Below are 20825 nucleotides of genomic sequence, written 5' to 3'. Positions count from 1 at the left end.
CTGTTAGAATTTTATAGGTTTCTATGAGATCCCGCCTCACTCTTCTAAACTCCAGCGAATATAATCCTAACTGACTCAATCTCTCCTCATACGTCAGTCCCATCATCCCAGGAATCAGTCTGGTAAACCTTCGCTGTACTCCCTCTATAGCAAGAACATCCTTCCTCAGATAAAGAGACCGAAACTGCACACAATATTTCAGGTGTGGCCTCATCAATGCCCTGTATAATTGCAGCAAGACATCCCTGCTCCTGTACTCGAATACTTCGTTATGAAAGCCAACATACCATTTGCCTTTTTTACCACCGACTGGACCTGCATGCTTACCTTCAGCGAATGGTGTACGAGAACACCCAGGTCTCGCTGCATATTCCCCTCTCTCAGTTTATAGCCTTTCAGATAATAATCTGCCTTCCTGTTTTTGCTACCAAAGTGGATACCTCACATTTATCCACATTATACTGCATCTGCCATGCATTAGCCCACTCACTCAGCTTGTCCAAATCACCCTGAAGCCTCTCTGCATCTTCCTCACAACTCACCCTCCCACCCAGTTTTGTGTCATCTGCAAATCTGGAGATATTACATTTAGTTCCCTCATCTAAATCATTAATATACATTGTGAATAGCTGGGGTCCGAGCACCAATCCCTGTGGTACCCCACTAGTTACTGCCTGCCATTCGGAAAAAGACCCGTTTATTCCTACTCTTTGTTTCCTGTCTGCCAACCAATTTTCTATCCATCAAAATACACTACCCCCAATCCCATGCGCTTTAATTTTACACGCTAATCTCTTACGTGGGACTTTGTCGAAAGTCGTCTGAGAGTCCAAATAAACCACATCCACTGGCTCCCCCTCATCAACTCTACTGGTTACATCCTCGAACAATTCTACTAGATTTGTCAAGCATGATTTCCCTTTCGTAAATCCATGCTGACTCTGCCCGATTCTACCACTGTTCTCGAAGTTCTCTGTTATAAAATCTTTGATAATGGACTCTAGAATTTTCCCCACTACCGACGTCAGGCTGACTGGTCTATAATTCCCTGTTTTCTCTCTACCTCCTTTTTTAAATAGTGGGGTTACATTAGCTACCCTCCAATCTGGAGGAACTGTTCCAGAGTTGATAGAATCTTGGAAGATGACCACCAATACATCCACTATTTCGAGGGCCACTTCCTTAAGTGCTCTGGGATGCATACCATCAGGCCCTGGGATTTATCGGCCTTCAATCCCATCAATTTCCCCAACACCATTTCTCTACTAATTACTGATTTCCTTCAGTTCTTCTCTCTCATTAAACCCTGTGTTCCCCAACATTTCTGGTATGATATTTGTGTCCTCCTTTGTGAAGACAGAACCAAAGTATGCATTTAGTTGGTCTGCCAATTCTTTGTTCCCCAGAATAAATTCCCCTGTTTCTGACTGTAAGGGACCTACATTTGTCTTCACCAATCTTTTTCTCTTCACATACCTATAGAAATTTTTACAGTCAGTTTTTATGTTCGCCACAAGCTTGCTCTCGTACTCTATTTTCCCCTTCTTAATCAATCCCTTGGTCCTCCTTTGCTGAATTCTAAACTGCTCCCAATCTTCAGGTCTGTTGTTTTTTTCTGGCAGATTAATACGCCTAATGCGCCAGACAGGGATAAACAATTGTTGCAGTTCATCCAAGCGCTCTTTGAATGTTTGTCATTGCCTATCCACCGTCATCCCTTTAAGTAACGTTTCCCAATCCGTCATAGCCAACTCACGCCTCATACCTTCGTAGTTTCCTTCACTAAGATTCAGGACCTTAGTCTCAGAATCAACGACGTCACTCTGCAACTTGATGAAGAATTCTATCATATTATGGTTGCTCATCCCCAAGGGAACTCGCACTAAATTGTCAATTATTCCTCTCTCATTACACAATACCCAGTCGAGGATGGCCTGTTCTCTAGTTGGTTCCTCAACGTATTAGTCCAGAAAACCATTCCATATACACTCCATGAATTCCTCTTCTACGGTATTGTGAGTAATTTGATTTGCCCAATCTATATGCAGATTAAAGTCACCCATAATTACAGATGTTCCTTTATCGCATGCGTCTCTAATTTCCTGTATGATGCCCTTCCCAACATCACCACTACAGTTTGGGGGTCTATATACAACCCCCACTGATGTTTTTTGCCCCTTAGTGTTTTCGCAGCTCTACCCATACAGATTCCACATCGTCAGAGCTAATATCCTTCCTCACTGTTGCATTAATTTCCTCTTGAACCAGCAATGCAACTCCACCCCCATTTACTTTCTGTCTGTCCTTCCTAAATACTGAATACCCCTGGATATTCATTTCCCATCCCTGGTCACCCTGCAGCCATGTCTCCGCAATCCCGACTATATCACACCCGTTTACATCTATTTGTACAATTAATTCATCCAATTTATTGCGAATGCTCCGCGCGTTAAGGCACAAAGCCTTCAGGCTTGTCTTTTTAACAATACTTGTCCCCTTCCCACTATTTTTCACTGTGGCCCTGTGTGATTCTGGCCCTTGATTTCTCTGCCTATCACTTTCCTTATTCCCCTTACTGTCTTTTGTTCTTGTCTTTGATCCCCCCTCCTCTGACTCCTTGCAAAGGTACCCATCCCCCTGCCATTTTCATTTAAACCTTCCCCAACCACTCTAGCAAATACTCCCCCTGGGACATCAGTCCCGGTCCTGCCCAGGTGTAACCAGCCCAGTTTGTACTGGTCCCACCTCCCCCAGAACCGGTCCCAATGTCCCAGGAATCTAAAACCCTCCCCCTCACACCATCTCTTCAGCCACGTATTCATCCGATGTTTCCTGCTATTTCTACTCTGACCAGCACGTGGCACTGGTAGTAATCCTGAGATCACTACCTTTGAGGTCCTGCTTTTCAACTTACTTCCTAGCTCCCTATATTCTGCTTTTAGGACCTCATCCTTTTTTTTACCAATGTGTACCACGACCACTGGCTCTTCAACCTCCCCTTTCAGAATGTCCTGTAACTGCTCTGAGACATCCTTGACCCGAGCACCAGGGAGGCAACATACCATCCTGGAGTCTCTTTTGCGGTCCAGTACCGCCCCATCTCTTGTCGGACTTTCTACGTGCTGGCTCAAAAAGCACTCCTGTATGCACTTTAAGAATTCCGCCCCCTTTAAGCCTTTTGCACGAAGACTATCCCAGTTAATATTGGCGAAGTTGAAATCCCCGACAATGATTACCCTATTATTTTTACACCTCTCTGAGATTTGCCTACATATCTGCTCCTCTATCTGTCCCTGACTGTTTGGAGGCCTGCAGAATACTCCCAGCCAAGTGATTACCCACTTTTTGTTTTTAAGTTCTACCCACATGGCCTCATTTGAGGAACCTTCTCTGATATCAGCCCTCCTTACTGCAGTAATTGACTCCTTGATCAACAGTATAATGCCACTTTCTCTTTTACACCCCCCGCCCCCAGCCACCGCACCCAAGTCATGCCTGAAGATTCTATACCCTAGAATATTGAGCTGCCAGTCCTGCCCTTCCCTCAACCATGTCTCTGTGATAGCAATAATATCATATTCCCATGTGTTCATCAATGCCCTCATTTCTTACTGGTAAGACTCCTTGTATTAAAATAGATGCAATCCAGCCTTGCACGATTCGCTTGTGCCTTATCAGGTCTATATTTGCTCTGCTTTCCAGACTGACTCAGTTTCTCTTCTATATTTGACTGTGCATCACCCCCTACTGTACCTCCACTCTGAATTCCATCCCCCCTGCCAAATTAGCTGAAACCCCCAACAACAGCACCATCAAACCTCCCAGCAAGGATGTTGGTCCCATTCCGGTTCAGGTGCAACCCATCCAACTTGTACAGGTCCCACCTTCGCCAGAGACAGACCCAGTGATCCAGGAAACTAAAGCCCTCCATCCTGCACCATCTACCCAGCCACGCACTCATTTGCTCTATCCTCCTATTCCTATACTCATGAGCATGTGGCACCGGGAGTAATCCAGAGATTACAACCTTTGAGGTCCTGCTTTTTAATCTGCTATCTAGCTCCCTAAATTCTTGTTGCAGGACCTCATCCCTCTTTCTACCTATGTCATTGGTACCAATGTGTACCACGACCTCTGACTGCTCACCCTCCCGATTCAGAATGTCCTGCAGCCGCTCCTTGACCCGAGCACCAGGGAGCCAACAGAACATCCTGGAGTCACGTTTGCGGTCACAGAAATGCCTATCTGTTCCCTTAACGATAGAATCCTCCATTACTATAGCTCTCCCACACTTACCCCCTCCCGCCCCCACCCCCCGTGCAGCTGAGCCACCCGTGGTGCCACAGACTTGGCTCTTGCTGCATTCCCCTGAGAAGCTATCTCCCCCAACAGTATCCAAAGTGGAAAATCTGTTAGAGAGGGAGATGGACCCAGGGGACTCCTGCACTACTGCCTAGTTCTTCTACCCTGCCTGGCGGTCACCCATTCACTTTCTGCCTGAGCAGTCTTGACCTGCGGCGTGACCACCTCCATGTCCGTGCTATCCACGAAGATCCCAGACTCGCGGATGCTCCACAGGTGTCCAGCCGCTGCTCCAGATCCGAAATGCGGATTTCGAGTAGCTGCAGCTGGAGACACTTCCTGCACACGTGTTTGCCCTGGACACTGGAAGTGTCCCTGACATCCCACATTGCACAGGAGGAGCACTCCACATTGCCAAGCTGCCCTGGCATGACTTACCCTTAATGTACTCCCTTAAATTACCCAAAAATTAGATTATTTACACGAGGGACCTTGATTCCCGAAAAAGAAACATGACCTACTATACTAAAAAAAACTGCAGACCTTTCTGTTTACTTTGGTTGCTTACCCAGCTATTTAGAGTTATTCCCTATCAGCAGTTACTCACCAACCAATCACCTTGCAGCTTTCCTGTGATGTCACTGTTAACTTTTTTCTTTTTTTCAAAACTCCGGCATGCCTGGACTCCTATCCGCTCCGCTCCCAGAAGGAAATTGTCCAGGCCGCGATCCTCAGGCTCTATTTATCCGCTCCTCGCTCAGCGTTCTCCCCTCAGGTCCGTTCCTCTCCGCTCCGCTCCCTTTGTACATCTACATTTTCTAATCTCTTAACATTTAAGAAATATTCTGCACATCTTTTCCTCCTACCAAAGTGGATAACCTGACATTTTTCAACATTATATTCCATCTTCTTGCCCACTCACTAAGTCTTTCCAAATCCCCTTGTAGCCGCTCTGCATCTTCCTCACAACACACATTACCACCTAGTTTTGTGTCATCCACGAACTTGGAAATCCTACATTTGGTCCCCACATTCAAATCATTGATATACATTGTGAACACCTGGGGCCCAAGTACTGATCCTTGAGGTACCCCACGAGGCACAGCCTGCCAACGCGAGAATGACCCATTTATTCCTACTCTCCATTTTCTGCCTGTTAACCAATCCCCAATCCAGTCAGTATATTACCTCCTATCCCATGAGCTTTAATTTTGCAAACCAACCTCCTGTGGGGGGACTTTATCAAAAGCCTTTTGAAAATCCAAGTATACCATGTCCACGGACTCCCCTTTATCAAGTCTGTTCAGAACATCCTCAAAAAACTCCAACAGGTTCGTCAAACATGATTTCCCATTCATAAATCCATGTTGACTGTGCCCAATCAGATCATTATTATCCAAGTGTCCATTTATCACATTTTTTAGAATAGATTCTACCATTTTCCCAATGACTGATAGATATAAGGCTAACATGTCTGTAATTCCCTGTTTACTCTCCCCTTCCCTTTTAAATAGTGGGGTGACATTTACAACCTTCCAATCTGCAGGAACCGTTCCAGAATCTATAGAATTTTGGAAGATGATCACCAATTCCTCCACTATCTCCATAGCAACCTCTTTCAACACTCTGGGATGTAGAATATCAGGTCCCAGAGACTCATCAACCTTCACCCCCATTAATTTCTCCAATACAGCCTTCTTACTAAAACTAATTTCCTTCAGTTCCTCATTGCCCCTCATCCCTTGGATCTCTAATTCTGGGAGATTTCTTGTATCTTCCTCAGTGAAGACGGACACAAAGTAATCATTTAGCTTCTCTGCCATTTCTCTATTCCCCATTATAAATTCTCCTGACTCTGCCTGTAAAGAACCCACATTTGTCTTAGCCAAATGTTTCCTTTTTACATAACTGTAGAAGCTTTTGCAGTCCGTTTTTATATTTTTTGCCAGCTTACATTCATATTCTATTCTCCCTTTCTTTATCAGTTTCTTCGTCCTCCTTTGCTGTATTCTAAAATCCTCAGGTTTACTACTATTTCTGGCAACTTTCTAGGCCTTTTCTTTTAATCTTATACAATCCTTAACTTCCCTTGTTATCCACAGTTGACTGCCTTTACTTTTGGGGTTTTTGTGCCTTGAAGGAATGGAGAGTTGCTGTAAACTATGTAATATTTCTTTAAAGGCAATCCATTGCCTATGTAATGTCAGACCTTTTAATGTAATTTCCCAATCCACCTCAGCCAATTTGCCCCTCATACCTTCATAATTTCCTTTGTTCAAATTTAACACCCTGGCTTCAGATTGAACTACCTCATTTTCAAACAAAGAACAAAGAAAATTACAGCACAGGAACAGGCCCTTCGGCCCTCCAACCCTGCGCCGATCCAGATCCTCTACCGACACATGTCGCCTATTTTCTAAGGGTCTGTATCTCTTTACTTCCTGCCCATTCATGTATCTGTCTAGATACATCTTAAAAGACGCTATCGTGCCCGCGTCTACCACCTCCGCTGGCAACGCGTTCCAGGCACCCACCACCCTCTGCGTAAAGAACTTTCCACGCATATCCCCCCGAAACTTTTCCCCTCTCACTTTGAACTCGTGACCCCGAGTAATTGAATCCCCCACTCTGGGAAAAAGCTTCTTGCTATCCACCCTGTCTATACCTCTCATGATTTTGTACACCTCAATCAGGTCCCCCCTCAACCTCCGTCTTTCTAATGAAAATAATCCTAATCTACTCAACCTCTCTTCATAGCTAGCGCCCTCCATACCAGGCAACATCCTGGTGAACCTCCTCTGCACCCTCTCCAAAGCATCTACATCCTTTTGGTAATGTGGCGACCAGAACTGCACGCAGTATTCCAAATGTGGCCGAACCAAAGTCTTATACAACTGTAACATGACCTGCCAACCCTTGTACTCAATACCCCGTCCGATGAAGGAAAGCATGCCGTATGCCTTCTTGACCACTCTATTGACCTGCGTTGCCACCATCAGAGAACAATGGACCTGAACACCCAAATCTCTCTGTACATCAATTTTCCCCAGGACTTTTCCATTTACTGTATAGTTCACTCTTGAATTGGATCTTCCAAAATGCATCACCTCGCATTTGCCCTGATTGAACTCCATCTGCCATTTTTCTGCCCAACTCTCCAATCTATCTACATTCTGCTGTATTCTCTGACAGTCCCCTTCACTATCTGCTACTCCACCAATCTTAGTGTCGTCTGCAAACTTGCTAATCAGACCACCTATACTTTCCTCCAAATCATTTATGTATATCACAAACAACAATGGTCCCAGCACGGATCCCTGTGGAACACCACTGGTCACACGTCTCCATTTTGAGAAACTCCCTTCCACTGCTACTCTCTGTCTCCTGTTGCCCAGCCAGTTCTTTATCCATCTAGCTAGTACACCCTGGATCCCATGCGACTTCACTTTCTCCATCAGCCAACCATGGGGAACCTTATCAAACGCCTTACTGAAGTCCATGTATATGACATCTACAGCCCTTCCCTCATCAATCAACTTTGTCACTTCCTCAAAGAATTCTGTTAAATTGGTAATACATGACCTTCCCTGCACAAAACCATGTTGCCTATCACTGATAAGCCCATTTTCTTCCAAATGGGAATAGATCCTATCCCTCAGTATCTTCTCCAGCAGCTTCCCTACCACTGACGTCAGGCTCACCGGTCTATAATTACCTGGATTATCCCTGCTACCCTTCTTAAACAAGGGGACAACATTAGCAATTCTCCAGTCCTCCGGGACCTCACCCGTGTTTAAGGATGCTGCAAAGATATCTGTTATGGCCCCAGCTATTTCCTCTCTCGCTTCCCTCAGTAACCTGGGATAGATCCCATCCGGACCTGGGGACTTGTCCACCTTAATGCCTTTTAGAATACCCAACACTTCCTCCCTCCTTATGCCGACTTGACCGAGAGTAAGCAAACATCTGTCCCTAACCTCAACATCCGTCATGTCCCTCTCCTCGGTGAATACCGATGCAAAGTACTCGTTTAGAATCTCACCCATTTTCTTTGACTCCACGCATAACTTTCCTCCTTTGTCCTTGAGTGGGCCAATCCTTTCTCTAGTTACCCTCCTGCTCCTTATATATGAATAAAAGGCTTTGGGATTTTCCTTAACCCTGTTTGCTAAAGATATTTCATGACCCCTTTTAGCCCTCTTAATTCCTCGTTTCAGATTGGTCCTACATTCCCGATATTCTTTCAAAGCTTCGTCTTTCTTCAGCCTCCTAGACCTTATGTATGCTTCCTTTTTCCTCTTAGCTAGTCTCACAATTTCACCTGTCATCCATGGTTCCCTAATCTTGCCATTTCTATCCCTCATTTTCACAGGAACATGTCTCTCCTGCACGCTAATCAACCTCTCTTTAAAAGCCTCCCACATATCAAATGTGGATTTACCTTCAAACAGCTGCTCCCAATCTACATTCCCCAGCTCCTGCCGAATTTCGGTATAGTTGGCCTTCCCCCAATTTAGCACTCTTCCTTTAGGACAACTCTCGTCTTTGTCCATGAGTATTCTAAAACTTACGGAATTGTGATCACTATTCCCAAAGTAGTCCCCCAGTGAAACTTCAACCACCTGGCCGGGCTCATTCCCGAACACCAGGTCCAGTATGGCCCCTTCCCGAGTTGGATTATTTACATACTGCTGTAGAAAACCCTCCTGGATGCTCCTTACAAATTCTGCTCCATCTAGACCTCTAACACTAAGTAAATCCCAGTCAATGTTGGGAAAATTAAAATCTCCTATCACCACCACCCTGTTGCTCCTACATCTTTCCATAATCTGTTTACATATTTGTACCTCTATCTCACGCTCGCTGTTGGGAGGCCTGTAGTACAGCCCCAACATTGTTACCGCACCCTTCCTATTTCTGAGTTCTGCCCATATTGCCTCACAGATCGAGTCCTCCATAGTGCCCTCCTTCAGCACAGCTGTGATATCCTCTTTGACCAGTAATGCAACTCCTCCACCCCTTTTACCTCCCTCTCTATCCCGCCTGAAGCATCGATATCTTGGGATATTTAGTTGCCAATCATGCCCTTCCCTTAACCAAGTCTCAGTAATAGCAATAACATCATACTCCCAGGTACTAATCCAAGCCCTAAGTTCATCTGCCTTACCTGCTACACTTCTTGCATGAAAACAAATGCACCTCAGACCACCAGTCCCTTTGCGTTCATCATCTGCTCCCTGTCTACTCTTTCCCTTAGTCACGCTGACTTCATTATCTAGTTCCTTACAGGCTTTAGTTACTACCTCCTTACTGTCCACTGACCTCCTCATTTGGTTCTCATCCCCCTGCCACATTAGTTTAAACCCTCCCCAACAGCGTTAGCAAAAGCACCCCCAAGGACATTGGTTCCAGTCCGGCCCAGGTGTAGACCGTCCAATTTGTAATAGTCCCACCTCCCCCAGAACTGGTCCCAATGTCCCAAAAATCTGAACCCCTCCCTCCTGCACCATCTCTCAAGCCACGCATTCATCCTGACTATTCTTTCATTTCTACTCTAACCAGCACGTGGCACTGGTAGCAATCCTGAGATTACTGCCTCTGAGGTCCTACTTTTTAACTTGGCTCCTAAATCGCTAAATTCTGCTTGGAGGACCTCATCCTGTTTTTTACCTACATCATTGGTGCCTATGTGCACAACGACAACTGGCTGTTCACCCTCCCCTTTCAGAATGTTCTGCAGCCGATCTGAGACATCCCTGACCCGTGCACCTGGGAGGCAACATACCATTCGGGAGTCTCGTTTTCGACCACAGAACCGCCTATCTACTCCCCTTACAATCGAATCCCCTATGACTATAGCCCTTCCAATCTTTTTCCCGCCCTTCTGAACTGCAGAGCCAGCCACGGTGCCATGAACCTGGCTACTGCTGCCTTCCCCTGGTGAGCCATCTCCCTCAACAGTATCCAAAACGGTATACCTGTTTTGGAGGGAGATGACCGCAGGGGACACCTGCGCTGCCTTCCTGCTCTTTCTCTGCCTTTTGGTCACCCATTCCCTTTCTTCCTCAGCAATCCTAATCTGCGGTGTGACCAATTCGCTAAACGTGCTATCCACGACCTCCTCAGCATCGCGGATGCTCCAAAGTGAGTCCATCCGCAGCTCCAGAACCGTCATGCGGTCTAACAAGAGCTGCAGCTGGACACACTTCCAGCACGTGAAGGAGTCAGGGACATCAGCCGTGTCCCTGAGCTCCCACATTGAGCAAGAGGAGCATAACACGGGTCTGAGATCTCCTGCCATTTTTAATCTTAAGCTTAACTTAGTCTTAACTTAGATAAATGAAAAAGGAACGAAAAGTTTTTACCAAACCCCCCAAAAAAATAATAGAAAAAGCCTTACCTAATCTGCACACCACCGAGTCCTTTTTTTTGGTTAGAGGAGGCGGGCGGGTGGGAGACACTACAGGTGGAGTGTCTCAGGTTCAGCCACTGCCCAAATATATAGGACTTACTTACCCAGCTGCCACCTCGCTCTCCCTGTCGCCGCTGCAAAAAGGACAAAGAACAGTACAGCATAGGAACAGGCCATTCGGCCCTCCAAGCCTGCGCCGATCTCGATGCCTGCCCAAACTAACACCTTCTGCACTTCCGGAGCCCAGATCCCTCTATTCCCTTCCTATTCATATATTTGTCAAGATGTCTCTTAAACGTCGCAATCGTATCTGCTTCCACCACCTTCCCCGGCAGCAAGTTCCAGGCACTCGCCACCCTCTGTGTAAAAAACTTGCCTCGCACCATCCCCTCTAAACTTTGCCCCTCGCACCTTAAACCTATGTCCCCTAGTAACTGACTCTTCCACCCTGGGAAAAAGCTTCTGACTATCCACTCTGTCCATGCCACTCATAACTTTGTAAACCTCTATCATGTCGCTCCTCCACCTCCGTCGTTCCAGTGAAAACAATCCCAGTTTTTCCAATCTCTCCTCATAGCTAATGCCCTCCAAACCAGGCAACATCCTGATAAACCTCCTCTGTACCCTCTCCAAAGCCTCCACGTCCTTCTGGTAGTGTGGCAACCAGAATTGCACGCAATATTCTAAGTGTGGCCTAACTAAGGTTCTGTACAGCTGCAGCATGACTTGCCAATTTTTATACTCTATGCCCCAACTGATGAAGGCAAGCATGCTGTATGCTCCTGCACTTTTAGTGGCCTGTGGACCTGTACGCCCAGATCTCTCTGCCTGTCAATACTCCTAAGGGTTCTGCCATTTACTGTATACTTCCCACCTGCATTAGACCTTCCAAAATGCATTATCTCACATCTGTCCGGATTAAACTCCATCTGCCATTTCTCCATCCAAGTCTCCAACCGATCTATATCCTGCTGTATCCTCTGACAATCCTCATCATTATCCGCAACTCCACCAACCTTTGTGTTGTCCGCAAACTTACTAATCAGACCAGCTACATTTTCCTCCAAATCATTTATATATACTACAAACAGCAAAGGTCCCAGCACTGATCCTTGCAGAACACCACCAGTCACATCCCTCCATTCAGAAAAACACCCATCCACTGATACCCTCTGCCTTCTATGACCAAGCCAGTTCTGTATCCATCTCGCCAGCTCACCTCTGATCCCGTGTGACTTCACCTTTTGTACCAATCTGCCATGAGGGACCTTGTCAAAGGCTTTACTAAAGTCCATATAGATAACATCCACTGCCCTTCCTTCATCAATCATCTTCGTCACTTCCTCAAAAAACTCAATCAAATTAGTAAGACACGACCTCCCCTTCACAAAACCATGCTGTCTCTCGCTAATAAGTTTGTTTGTTTCCAAATGGGAGTAAATTCTGTCCTGAATAATCCTCTCTAATAGTTTCCCTACCACTGACAGAAGGCTCACCGGCCTATAATTTCCTGGATTATCCTTGCCACCCTTCTTCAACAAAGGAACAACATTGGCTATTCTCCAGTCCTCTGGGACCTCACCTGTAGCCAAAGAGGATGCAAAGATTTCTGTCAAGGCCCCAGCAATTTCTTCCCTTGCCTCCCTCAGTATTCTGGAGTAGATCCCATCAGGCCCTGGGGACTTATCTACCTTAATGCTTTGCAAGACACCCAACACCTCCTCCTTTTTGATAATGAGATGACTGAGCCTATCTGCACTCCTTTCCCTCAGCTCATCATCCACCAAGTCCTTCTCCTTGGTGAATACTGATGCAAAGTACTCATTTAGTACCTCGCCCATTTCCTCTGGCTCCACACATAGATTCCCATCTCTGTCCTTGAGTGGGCCAACCCTTTCCCTGGTTATCCTCTTGCTCTTTATATCTGTATAAAAAGCCTTGGGATTTTCCTTAATCCTGTTTGCCAATGACTTTTCATGACCCCTTTTAGCCCTCCTTACTCCTTGCTTAAGTTCCTTCCTACTGTCTTTATATTCCTCAAGTGCTTCATCTGTTCCTCGCCTTCCAGCCCTTACAAATGCTTCCTTTTTCTTTTTGACTAGGCTCACAATATCCCGTGTTATCCAAGCTTCCCGAAACTTGCCAAACTTGTCTTTCTTCCTCACAGGAACATGCTGGTTTTGGATTCTAATCAGCTGACGTTTGAAAGACTCCCACATGTCAGATGTTGATTTACCCTCAAACAGCCGCCCCCAATCTAAATTCTTCAGTTCCTGCCTGATATTGTTATAATTAGCCTTCCCTCAATTTAGCACTTTCACCCGAGGACTACTTTTATCCTTATCCACAAGTACCTTAAAACTTATGGAATTATGGTCACTGCTCCCGAAATGCTCCCCCCACTGAAACTTCGACCACCTGGCCAGGTTCATTCCCCAATACCAGGTCCAGTACAGCCCCATCCCTAGTTGGACTATCTACATACTGTTTCAAGAAGCCCTCCTGGATGCTTCTCACAAATTTTGCCCCATCCAAGCCCCTAGAACTAAGTGAGTCCCAGTCAATATAGGGGAAGTTAAAATCACCCACCACCACAACCCTGTTACCTTTACATCTTTCCAAAATCTGTCTACATATCTGCTCCTCTACCTCCCGCTGGCTGTTGGGAGGCCTGTAGTAAACCCCCAACATCGTGACTGCACCCTTCCTATTCCTGAGCTTCACCCATATTGCCTCGCTGCATGACCCCTCTGAGGTGTCCTCCCGCAGTACAGCTGTGATATTCTCCTTAACCAGTCATGCAACTTCCCCACCCCTTTTACATCCCCATCTATCCCGCCTGAAGCTTCTAAAGCCTGGAACATTTAGCTGCCAATCCTGCCCTTCCCTCAACCAAGTCTCTGTAATAGAAACAACTTCATATTTCCAAGTACTAATCCAAGCTCTAAGTTCATCTGCCTTACCTGTTATACTTCTCGCATTGAAACAAAAGCACTTCAGACCACCAGTCCCGCTGTGCTCAGCAACATCTCCCTGCCTGCTCTTCCTCTTCGCCCTACTGGCCTTATTTACTCTGTCATCCTCATTTATTTCACTAGCTCTGGTCCCCACCCCCCCTGCCACACGAGTTTAAACCCTCCCGAGTGACACTAGCAAACCTTGCAGCCAGGATATTAGTGCCCCTCCAGTTTAGATGCAACCCGTCCTTCTTGTACAGGTCCCATCTGTCCCTGAAGAGATCCCAATGGTCCAGATATCTGAAACCTTCCCTTCTACACCAGCTGTTCAGCCACGTGTTTAGCTGGACTATCTTCCTATTTCTAGCCTCACTGGCACGTGGCACAGGGAGTAATCCAGAGATTACAACCCGAGAGATCCTGTTTTTTAACTTAATACCTAACTCCCTAAACTCCCCCTGCAGGGCCTCATCAATCTTCCTGCCTATGTCATTGGTACTGATGTGTACCACAACCTCTGGCTGTTCACCCTCCCCCTTCAGAATGCCCCCTGTCCGTTCAGAGACATCCTTGACCCTGGCACCAGGGAGGCAACATACCATCCTGGAGTCTCTTTCACGTCCACAGAAGCGCCTATCTGTGCCCCTGACTATAGAGTCCCCTATAACTATTGCTCTTCTGAGCTTTGTCCCTCCCTGCTGAACAGCAGTGCCAGCCGTGGTGCCACCGCTCTGGCTGCTGCTGTTGTTTCCCCCTGATAGGCCATCCCCCCCAACAGTATCCAAAACGGTATACTTGTTAGACAGGGGGATAGCCATAGGGGATTCCTGCACTGACTGCCTGCCCCTTCTAGCGATCACCCATCTATCTGCCTGCACCTTGGGTGTAACCACTTCTCTAAAACTCCTGCCTATGACGCTTTCCACCACCTGCATGCTCCTAAGTGCATCCAGTTGCCGCTCTAACCGATCCATGTGGTCTGTGAGGAGCTGCAACTGGGTACACTTCCTGCAGATGTAGTTGCCCGGAACGCTGGAAGCTTCACGGACCTCCCACATCTCACAGGTGAAGCACTTCACCCTTCTAACTGACATTTCTATCACTAATTAGGTAATTAATATAAAATAAATAAATACTTATTAAATCCTTACTAAATTATGAAACATAATGTAAAATTCTATCATATTATGGTCACTCATCCCTGAAGGTTCTTTGCAACAAGATTATGAATTAGCCCTTTCTCATTACATAATATTAGATCTAAAATAGCCTGTTCTCTAGTCAATTCCTCAACATACTGCTCCAGAAAACCATCCCTAACACACTCCAGAAACTCGTCCTCCACAGCATTTGTGCTCATTAGGTTTACCCAGACTATATGCAGATTGAGATCACCCACAATTACTGTATTACCCATGCTACATGCTTCTCTAATCTCCTGATTAATGCCATGCCCCACACTACCATTGCTGTTTGGTGACCGATAAACAACTCTTACCAATGTTTGCTGCCCCTTGTTGTTTCTTAGCTCCACCCAAACAAATTCCATATTTTGTTCTGATCTGAGTTCCTCCTTTACTAATGTACTGATCCCATCCCTTACGATCAGCGCAACACTACCTCCTCTTCCTTTTTGCCTGTCCTTCCCAAATGTCAAATCTCCTTGAATATTCAGTTCCCAGTCTTGGTCACCCTGTAGCCATGTTTCTGTTCTGGCAATTAGATCATATCCATTTACCTCTATTTGGGCCTTTTAGTCATCTACCTTGTTGCAAATTCTGCATGCAGTGACATAGAGTGCCTTTTACCTTGTCTTCTTGACATTCTGCATTCGAAGCCTATGAATGCTCGCCTTTGTTTCACCTGCCTTCTAATGTCACTTGCTACTTTTCTACCTCCTGATACCAGCTTTACTTCCTTCCAATTTGAGCTACCCCTCAGGTTCCTATCTCCCTGACAAGCTAGTTTAAACCCTCCCCATATATCTGGTCACTTCTGGGTTGGCACCAGAAAATGCAGGAAAGTTTCTACCCAGCATCCCATTGAGACAGCTCCAACCCAGCCTCCCACCAAATCAGTTCAACCCAGGCTCCCATCCAACCAGTTCAACCCAGACTCTCATCAAGACAGCTCCAACCCAGACTCTCACCCAACCAGTTCAACCCAGGCTCCCATCCAACCAGCTCAACCCAGTCTCCCATCCAACCAGCTCAACCCAGTCTCCCATCCAACCAGCTCAATCCAGTCTCCCATCCAACCAGTTCAACCCAACCTCCCACCCAACCAGCTCAACCCAGGGTCCCATTGAACCACCTCAACCAAGACTCCCACCCAACCAGTTCAACCCAGGCTCCCATTCAACCAGCTCAACCCAGACTCCCACCCAACCAGCTCAACCCAGACTCTCACCCAACCAGTTCAATCCAGGCTCCCATCCAACCAGTTCAACCCAACCTCCCACCCAACCAGCTCAACCCAGGGTCCCATTGAACCACCTCAACCAAGACTCCCACCCAACCAGTTCAACCCAGGCTCCCATTCAACCAGCTCAACCCAGACTCCCACCCAACCAGCTCAACCCAGACTCCCACCCAACCAGCTCAACCCAGGTTCCCATCCAATCACCTCAACCAAGACTCCCGCCCAACCAGTTCAATCCAGGCTCCTATCCAACCAGCTCAATCCAGACTCTCACCCAACCAGTTCAACCCAGGCTCCTATCCAACCAGCTCAATCCAGACTCTCACCCAACCAGTTCAACCCAGGCTCCCACCAACCTGCTTTTCTGTGACTGGCACCGCTACCTGGTTTGATCACCCCACAACCTTCTACACACAAGGAAAACATGGCAGCTATATCTGGCATATCAAGGTGATTTTTTTGTTTTTGTTTCCCCTCATGCAGGCTTGAGGTTCTTGAGGTCTCTCCGCCTGCTCCAATTGCCCGAAATACTGCAGTATTTAAGGATCCTGAAGAGAAAGTAAGTTATGTTGTGATTGGTGGAGTGGATAATATCAGCTTCGTAAAGTGATGCCATCCAACAAGCAAACTGTGAGAGGATATCATATGCTGAACACAAATACATCCTGCAGAGCTCTTTTTTTGCCTTTGCAGCCACTTTGCATCCTAGCCTGAGAGAGCTGACTGACTTCTGACTCATTAGAGATCTACACAAGCCAGGCCTTCTCTTACAGGGGCTGGAATACAAAGGGAAGGAAGCGATGCTTTCGCTTACAGAGTCTTGATCAGACCACATCTGTAGCTCTGCATTCTGGGCACTGCACCTCAAGAAGGGTATATTGTTGAAGCGGGTGTAGCACTAATTCACCAGAATGATCCTGGGGCTTGAGAGTGTTAAATCACGAGGACAGGTTGCATAGGCTAAGCTTGTATTCTCTTGAGCAAAGGAGATGGAGAGGTTATTTGCAGATGACACAAAACTGGGTGGGAGGGTGAGTTGTGAGGAGGATGCAGAGAGGCTTCAGGGTGATTTGGACAAGTTGAGTGAGTGGGCAAATGCATGGCAGATGCAGTATAATGTGGAGAAATGTGAGGTTTGGTCGCAAAAACAGGAAGGCAGATTATCATCTGAACGGCTATAAACTGAGAGAGGGGAATATGCAGCGAGACCTGGGTGCTCTCGTACACAAGTCACTGAAGGTAAGCATGCAGGTCCAACAGGCGGTAAAAAAGACAAATGGTATGTTGGCCTTCACAGAGAGAGGATTCGAGTACAGGAGCAGGGATGTCTTGCTGTAATTATACAGGGCCTTGGTCAGGCCACACCTGGAATATTGTGTGCAGTCTCCTTATCTGAGGAAGCATGTTCTTGCTATTGAGGGAGTACAGCGAAGGTTTACCAGACCGATTCCTGGGATGGCAGAACTGACATTTGAGGAGAGATTGAGTCAGTTAGGATTATATTCACTGGAGTTTAGAAGAGTGAGAGGGGATCTAATAGAAACCTATAAAATTCTAACAGGACTTGACAGGGTAGATGCAGGAAGGATGTTCCCGATGGTGGGGGGAGTCCAGAACCAGGGGTCATAGTCTAAGGATACGGGGTAAACCATTCAGGACTGAGATGAGGAGAAATTTCTTCACCCAGAGAGTGGTGAACCTGTGGAATTCACTACCACAGAAAGTAGTTGAGGCCAAAACATTGTATGTTTTCAAGAAGGATTTAGATATAGCTCTTGGGTTTAAAGGGATCAAAGGGTATGAGGAGAAAGCGGGAACAGGTTGCTGAGTTGGATGATCAGCCATGATCAGAATGAATGGCGGAGCAGGCTCGAAGGGCCGAAGGGCCTACTCCCGCTCCTATTTTCTATGTTTCTATATTGTCTGTTTCTGGTGTTGAACATCGTTCAAAAAATTCAAAAGGGTAGCGAGAGAGGATCAATTTCTTCTGATGAGGGAATCAAGAACATGGGGACACAATCTTAAAATTTAGAAATAGTCTGTTTTGGAGAGAAATCAGAAAGCACTTCTTCTCTAAAAGAGTAGGGGAAATGTGGAACTCCCTTCCCCCAAAAGGCTGGGAGTCAATTGGAGCTTTCAAGACAGAGACCAATGGAATTTTATTGGATGGGGATATCAAGCAAAGGTCGGTAAATGGCACTCAGGTACAGATCAGAAATGATTGCCTTGACATGGTCTCAGTTTAAAATGTTTCTGAAAGACAGCACTCTCTCAGCCTCAATCATGCCACTGGATGGGCTTTGAACCTCCGACATTTAGACGCAGATTAGTGTCTCACTAATTTGATTGAATTTTTTGAGGAAGTGACGAAGATGATTGATGAAGGAAGGGCAGTGGATGTTATCTATATGGACTTCAGTACAGCATTTGACGAGGTCCCTCATGGCAGACTGGTACAAAAGGTGAAGTCACATGGGATCAGAGGGGAGCTGGCAAGATGGATACAGAACTGGCTCTGTCATAGAAGACAGAGAGTATCAGTGGAAGGGTGCTTTTTTGAATGGAGGTATGTGACTAGTGGTGTTCCGCAGGGATCAGTGCTGGGACCTTTGCTGTTTGTAGTATATATAAATGATTTGGAGGAAAATGTAGCTGGTCTGATTAGTAAGTTTGGGGACGACACAAAGGTTGGTGGAGTTGCGGATAGTGATGAGGATTGTCAGAGGATACAGCAGGATATAGATCGGCTGGAGACTTGGGCAGTGAAATGGCAGATGGAGTTTAATCCGGACAAATGTGAGGTAATGCATTTTGGAAGGTCTAATGCAGGTGGGAAGTATACAGTAAATGGCAGAACCCTTAGGAGTATTGACAGGCAGAGAGATCTGGGTGTACAGGTCCACAGGTCACTGAAAGTGGCAACGCAGGTGGATAAGGTAGTTAAGAAGGCATACGGCATGCTTGCCTTCATCGGTCGGGGCATAGAGTATAAAAAGTGGCAAGTCATGCTGCAGCTGTACAGAACTTTAGTTAGGCCACACTTAGAATATTGCATGCAATTCTGGTCGCCACATTACCAGAAGGACGTGAAGGCTTTGGAAAGGGTACAGAAGAGGTTTACCAGGATGTTGCTTGGTCTGGAGGGCATTAGCTATGAGGAGAGGTTGGATAAACTGGGATTGTTTTCACTGGAACGACGGAGGTGGAGGGGCGACATGATAGAGGTTTACAAAGTTATGAGCGGCATGGACAGCGTGGACAGTCAGAAGCTTTTTCCCAGGGTGGAAGAGTCAGTTACTAGGGGACATAGGTTTAAGGTGCGAGGGGCAAAGTTTAGAGGGGATGTGCGAGGCAAGTTCTTTACACAGAGGGTGGTGAGCGCCTGGAACTTGCTGCCGGGGGAGGTGGTGGAAGCAGGTACCATAGAGACGTTTAAGAGGCATCTTGACAAATACATGAATAGGATGGGAATCGAGGGATATGGGCCCCGGAAGTGGAGAAGGTTATAGTTTAGGCAGGCATCAAGATCGGTGCAGGCTTGGAGGGCCGAACGGCCTGTTCCTGTGTTGTACTGTTCTTTGTTCTTTGAAAGGGCTACCCAATAAGCCAAACCAGCACTTGTTAAAGATTTAAATTATGGGCCTTCAGGAGGAGAAAGGGGAGATATTGGGCAGAGAAAGCAAACAAGAATAGTGAAATATTTCCTTCCAGTGGTAATGTTGAATTTCCGCTGCTCCCCATTCCAACTGTCTTTTAAATCTTTAATTTTGCAGTACAAAAATCAAGTTGGCAAGTTTGCTGTCTGTGTTTCTGGGCACATGGTTGACGGCTGCTGGCTTCATACACACGGTAAGTTCACAGACTGCTTCTTTACTGCCTCCAGCTATGGTACGCCCAGTCATTTTAACAAGAGTTTCATGCATGGTGGGTTTTTAGGAACAAGATTTTGTCTTATTAACAGCAACAAAGGTATCTTGCATTTGAATTTGGAATGAGGTCCTGTGATGCTCCACAGAGTCTTGAGGAGAACAGATTCTCAACCAAAAGAGACGAGGTTTAGAAGCAATTCTCAAAAATGTAGTCAGAGATTGGTTTTAAAAATAGGTCTTAAAGAAGGAGGAGAGAGGGGCAGAGGAGTTTCATGAGGGAATTCCAGAGTGAAGTGCCCAGGCAGCTGAACGCAAAGGCTGCCAATGGTGGGGCCAAGGCAAAGGCTGTTGTAGAATATCCTGGAATTAGAGTTTTTCGAGGGGGTGGGTGGGATGAGTTGTAAGACTGGAGGATGGTGGGCTGAAGGGCCTGTTTCAGTGCTGTATCTCTAAATAAAAATAAAATAAAATAGGGAGGACCAGACCATGCAGGGATTTGAACACGAGGCGTTGGGGGACCAGGGGCCAGTGAGATGTGGAACTTGGTGTGGAATTTGATTTGGGCAGCATTGGCAACTCTTCAAGCATTTGCAGATTGTTCAGTAGATTAGTGCAGCTCAGCAAGATCTTAGATTTAACTCCCCAATCTTCAATTTTTGTGGAGGCAGCTTGGGAGAGGTAGGTAAGGGTTGCTGTTAACAGGAGAGTGAGGAAGACAGAGGAAGGGGAAGACTTGGAAAGATCTGACGATATTGAGGATAATTTTAGTTGCCTGTAAGCCTGAACCTTCGCCACAGCATTTCTGCTGCATGTATCTTTCACCTGAACAGGGCTGATCAGGGTTCAGTGAAGAAAACCCTTGCA

General features: G+C 46.4%; 1 protein-coding gene across 10 annotated transcripts in view; it reads left to right on the top strand.

Moving 5' to 3' along the window:
- Nucleotides 1–20825, top strand: part of LOC137357147 (calcium-activated potassium channel subunit alpha-1-like) — a 129403-nt gene that overhangs the window by 21248 nt on the left and 87330 nt on the right. For all 10 annotated transcript variants that reach the window (XM_068023237.1, XM_068023240.1, XM_068023239.1 and 7 more), the window contains 2 exons: nucleotides 16576–16651; nucleotides 19866–19941. In XM_068023237.1, coding sequence (XP_067879338.1) covers nucleotides 16576–16651; nucleotides 19866–19941 — 152 coding nt within the window. The remainder of the gene's footprint in view (nucleotides 1–16575; nucleotides 16652–19865; nucleotides 19942–20825) is intronic.

This window comes from Heterodontus francisci, chromosome 47 (assembly GCF_036365525.1).
Source record: "Heterodontus francisci isolate sHetFra1 chromosome 47, sHetFra1.hap1, whole genome shotgun sequence".
Taxonomy (NCBI): Eukaryota; Metazoa; Chordata; class Chondrichthyes; order Heterodontiformes; family Heterodontidae; genus Heterodontus; species Heterodontus francisci.
This window is presented reverse-complemented; position numbering and strand designations above follow the sequence as displayed.